This window comes from Octopus bimaculoides, chromosome 9 (genome assembly GCF_046866305.1).
Source record: "Octopus bimaculoides isolate indiv1 chromosome 9, ASM4686630v1, whole genome shotgun sequence".
Taxonomy (NCBI): Eukaryota; Metazoa; Mollusca; class Cephalopoda; order Octopoda; family Octopodidae; genus Octopus; species Octopus bimaculoides.
The window spans coordinates 7,902,329-7,907,328 of record NC_142936.1 but is presented as its reverse complement, the minus strand read 5'-3'; the positions used below and the strand labels follow the sequence as shown (position 1 = coordinate 7,907,328).

General features: G+C 35.6%; 1 protein-coding gene across 3 annotated transcripts in view; it reads right to left on the bottom strand.

The window, feature by feature from the left end:
• LOC106883560 (uncharacterized) overlaps window positions 1-5,000 on the bottom strand; it is a 133,766-nt gene that overhangs the window by 43,523 nt on the left and 85,243 nt on the right. The window contains exons 1-4 of one of the 3 annotated variants that reach the window (XM_089357074.1): window positions 3,816-4,464; window positions 2,663-2,737; window positions 1,091-1,133; window positions 500-693 (exon numbers count right to left, since the gene is read on the bottom strand). In XM_089357074.1, the coding sequence (XP_089213200.1) occupies window positions 500-693; window positions 1,091-1,133; window positions 2,663-2,737; window positions 3,816-3,821 (318 nt within the window). In that variant the 5' untranslated portion in view covers window positions 3,822-4,464. Of the gene's footprint in view, window positions 1-499; window positions 694-1,090; window positions 1,134-2,662; window positions 2,738-3,815; window positions 4,465-5,000 lie in introns of those variants that run through there. The other 2 variants (XM_089357072.1, XM_089357073.1) reach the window with 2 other exon arrangements.

Genomic DNA, 5,000 nt, shown 5'->3' with positions numbered 1-5,000 from the left:
TATTTTAAATTTTAGAAAGACTGCATTTCTAAATCTCTTAGAGAGAATTATACAGTAGCAGCACGATAAAGTGGTGCTTTGTTGCCAACTTAATGTGGCAGTCCCAGGAAAGGGAAGAATGCTACTGCTATTTACCTCCAAGAAACACCGTTTCTAGTTGGTTACATGACACAAGGGTTCTGTGTCCTTACGTTTTCAAACAAGGGAGATAAGCACCTCCACGCAACAAAGCTAGCGTCCAGAGACTGGTTTCAGGTTTGTTGATCTTCATCAGTCTGGAGTAGTTTGGCCTTGCTAACTGTCGGTGCTAAATCGCTGTTGAAAACTTATATAGAATTTCAAGTGAAATAAATTTACTGGTTTACAAAATTAAAAGTATTGCATTTCTAAATCTCTCAGAGAGAGTGTTATACAGTAGCAGTACGGTGCTAAATCGCTGTTGAAAACTTATAGAATTAATCAAAAGAAAGCTTATTATTAACATTAAAAGAATCCTTACCTGCTGAAATATTTTCCATCCAGTCTGCTGATGTCGTTTCCGACTAAGTAAGATATAAACTAAGTGACTAAAAGTATCCGGTGCTTGTCCACTAATTTTCTTTGGTTTTTTCCATTTTATTAGTACATTTCTACCATAATCCTTCACGTTAGGTAGTTCCAAGAATCGTCCCGTTCGCTTTCGATTACTTTCTTCTATTCAAAATAAGTAAATAAAAATAAATAAAATTCTAATAAAGATTGACGTCATAAAAATTTATAAACTTCGAGAAAACGTGAAATAATTCTTTTTGGAACAGTGGATCTTGAAGCGGATAGAACTATAAATAACAGTGTGCAAATATTGGGTAAAAAAAAAACACTTTGGATGGGAAAAGTCGAAGTTTATCGTGGGACATATTTACAGAAGATGAGAAAATGTGGGTTCGTATCCCATTCGCAACCTTCAATTTTTTACTCTCAAAAGAGATTTTTAATCTAATATTTACACGATAATTTTTATATAGCTTTATCTGCTTCGAGATTCACCGTTCTAAAAAGTGGTTTCTAAGATTACAGTTAGCTAGTCAAACGAATAAAAGATCAGACTTACTGGAATCAGCTTTGAAATTGCAGACCATCTTACATCCGAGTTCCTGTAAATACAACAATTGTAGTTGAATACGAAACAGAGGAAGGACTGTAGTGTGGAACATATAACAATAGTGGTCAATTAGGTCAACTACATGGTAGACAGTGGTCTGTGATGTGAAGGAAATCTACATTCTATATTTAAGAGATAAGGAATTATGTACACTATTTACATTATTTACATTTGACGGATATTTGTCCTCATCTTGTTTGTTGTTAACACAACGTTTCGGCTGATATACCCTCCAGCCTTCATCAGATGTCTTGGGGAAATTTCGAAGCTGGGTTCTCATTCCTAAAGTATTTTTCGATGTTGTTTTTGTTGTTGTTGTTGTTGTTATTATTATTATTATTATTATTATTATTATTATTATTATTATTATTATTATTATTATTATTTGTTTCAACAGATTTAAGCAGTGAAAATATAGTTATTGCCCTTTACTGCGAACACCTTTATAAATAGCCAAACCGGCACATAATGGGAAAATACTCTGAAAGTAAGTTACCATTGAAATGTGAATACAAACGGAATAAAATAAATTTCGTGTAAATCGGACCACGGGTTCCTGAAATATGCGGTTTTTTCGGGTACCTTATACTATTAGTGACCCAACTGGGTCACGAGTAGTCTAGTAACCACTAAATTTAGCGGTGCGACACAACTGGATATACCAAATTTACACATTAAACACGTTCTTGGTAAGTGGTACGTACACATTAATTACTGGTATGGATACAGTATTTCGTTATGCAACCATAATATATTACCACATATATTAAATGTGATATAAGTCAGGTCTGAGTCAAAGTTACAACGATCAGAACAAAATTGTAACAATAATTATTTCCATTTAGTAACAAAATAGTAACAATAATTATTTCTATTTCCAGGTTCGAAATTTCCCCAAGACACCTGATGAAGGCTGGAGGGTATATCAGCCGAAACGTTGTGTTAGCAAAAAACAAGATGAGGACAAATATCCGACAAATGTAAATAATGTAAATAATTTTACTCTTTTACTCTTTTACTTGTTTCAGTCATTTGACTGCGGCCATGCTGGAGCACCGCCTTTAGTCGAGCAAATCGACCCCAGGACTTTTTCTTTGGAAGCCTAGTACTTATTCTATCGTTCTCTTTTTGCCGAACCGCTAAGTTACGGGGACGTAAACACACCAGCATCGGTTGTCAAGCGAATGTGGGGGGACAAACACAGACACACAAACACACATACATACATATATATATATATACATATATACGACGGCCTTCTTTCAGTTTCCGTCTACCAAATCCACTCACAAGGCTTTGGTCGGCCCGAGGCTATAGTAGAAGACACTTGCCCAAGGTGCCACGCAGTGGGACTGAACCCGGAACGATGTGGTTGGTAAGCAAGCTACTTACCACACAGCCACTTAAATATAGAACTGGAATAATTATTTCATTTACATTTTTAACGATAAACATCCACAATGATAACAATATGAACTGGAAAATAAATTAAATTTTTAAAAAGGACCGTTTGATACTTACACAATCGATGTCGGATTCACAAATGTCAGCCCAAAGGTTCCTGTTGTAATTGAGATTCAAACACATATCCCAACACTGAAAAACAGAACAAAAAAATAGAGAAATATATATTAAAAAAAGCTTTGAGAAAATGACTTGACCCTTTGCATAGGACATATTTCCCTGGCGTCCATGGATCATTTAAGACACACATTCCCATTTTTTTTCAACTACTGGAGTAACTTGTGACTTATGAAAGGAAAGCTTTATATTAGACGTATAAAACAAGGAAAGCTAAAAGACTGGAAAAAACATGGATGTTTAGAAGAAATTTATGGAAATGCTTATGGACAGGCAAAGGGTTAAAACCTTGTAGACCCAAGTTGATGAGGTTTGCTTGAATGTGAGTAATTAAAGGTACCAGAATATGGGAAGCATAGATGAGGAGGAGGAATTATTTTTAAAGAGATGCAGATCTTGGGAAATGAAAGAGATGGGAATGATTGGAAAGGATCAAGGGAATGATTGGAAAGGATCAACCAAGGACTGATATACAGTTTATGCTTTATCTTTGAGATCTTTCAGTCACTGGGGTTCGGCCATGCTGGGGCATCGCCTAGAGCAGTTTAGTCGAATCCCAGTACTTATTCTATCGGCACACTGACATTTATTCTGTTGGATCCTTTTGCGTAACCGCTAAATGATGGGGTCGTAAACAAACCTACACCAGTTGTCAAACCGTGGAGCATAAACACAAACACAAACACAAAACATACACACACAGAGACCCATATATGCATATGCATACATACACACACACACACACACACACACACACACACACACAGACATACACATATATAGAGATAGACAGACAAAGAAATAGATAGACAGATAGATGGATGGATTGACAGACAGACAGACAGACAGATAGATAATCCTCCTAAGATACAAAATTTCTTTCAACACACGAGTTCACATCAAAAAACTTGCAAACCGAATGCAAAAATTATATATATTTATTGATATATATATATATATATATACATATATATATATATATATATATAAATTATATATATATATATATATATATATATATATATATATATATATATATATATATATATGATAAAACTAATGAATGACAAGTGAACAAAGGTTAGGTAATCACCTCCATTTATTTACATGTTTCTGCTATGAGACGCAGTGCACTCATATCTGGGTGCTTGTGCAACGTCATACGGCTTCCTCGGAGTCATTAAGATGAAGGGTGTGTTTGTTTCCGAAATGTTTTCTGGCAAACGAAGATCCCAGTTCGCTCCTGCGACCTTCACTTTCGCTCCTTTTTCTTTTATGTGGTACCCTACAAAACACCCGTTATAAACACACGCCGAGTACTTTCATTTCTTTATTCATGTTGCTGCTTTTCGATTCAACTTTCTTACCATTTGTTTTTCTTTTGGTGCAATAATTCATCGCATCATCTGCTTTCAATCACATCGTCTTCTCCTTCTTCTTCTTCTTCTTCTTCTCCTTCTTCTTCTTCTTCCACGTTTACTGCTGCTTCGGCTGTTGTTTTTGCTGCTGCAATTGTTGTTGTTGTTGTTGTTGTTGTTGTTGTTGTTCTTCTTCTTCTTCTTCTTCTTCTTCTTCTTCCTCGTTTACTGCTGCAATTGTTGTTATTGTTATTGTTGTTGTTGTTGTTGTTCTTCTTCTTCTTCTTCTTCTTCTTATTATTATTATTATTATTATTATTCGTTTACTTCAGTCTTGTCTTTCTTCATCTCCTCAACTATAATAAAGTGTCGAGGGGGGGGGGACCGAACCCCCCCCAAGAGTTATGGAAAGAGAGAAAGAGAGAAAAAAGAGATGAAAGAGAGAAAGAGAGAAAAAAAAGATGAATAAGAGAGAGAGAGAGAGAGAGAGAGAGAGAGAGAGAGAGAGAGAGAAAGCGTAGAAGGTAAAAAGGCTGTAGAGGTGGAGGAAGAGATTGGAGGAAAGGGACGAGAAAAAAGAAGCAGAGGCTAAAGGAAAAACGCAGAGGAAAAAGGAAATGGCCGAGGACGAAGCAATATGTTGACAGGTAGATAGAACAGCTTTGACTGACTGAAGTTATTCTGCTAATGGCGAACATTTTACAGATGTTAGGACATTCTTTTTACCTAACCTCTTCCCCGTCGTCGCTCTATATCACTTCACCCAATCTCTCCCCCCCCTTTTCTTCCTTATATTAAACACATACATATATACATGCATAATACTTGTATAATTTATATAAACACACATTCATATTCTCAAAGCATACTCAACACACATGTATGTATTTTTTTTTACTATGTAATCACACGTGCGCATG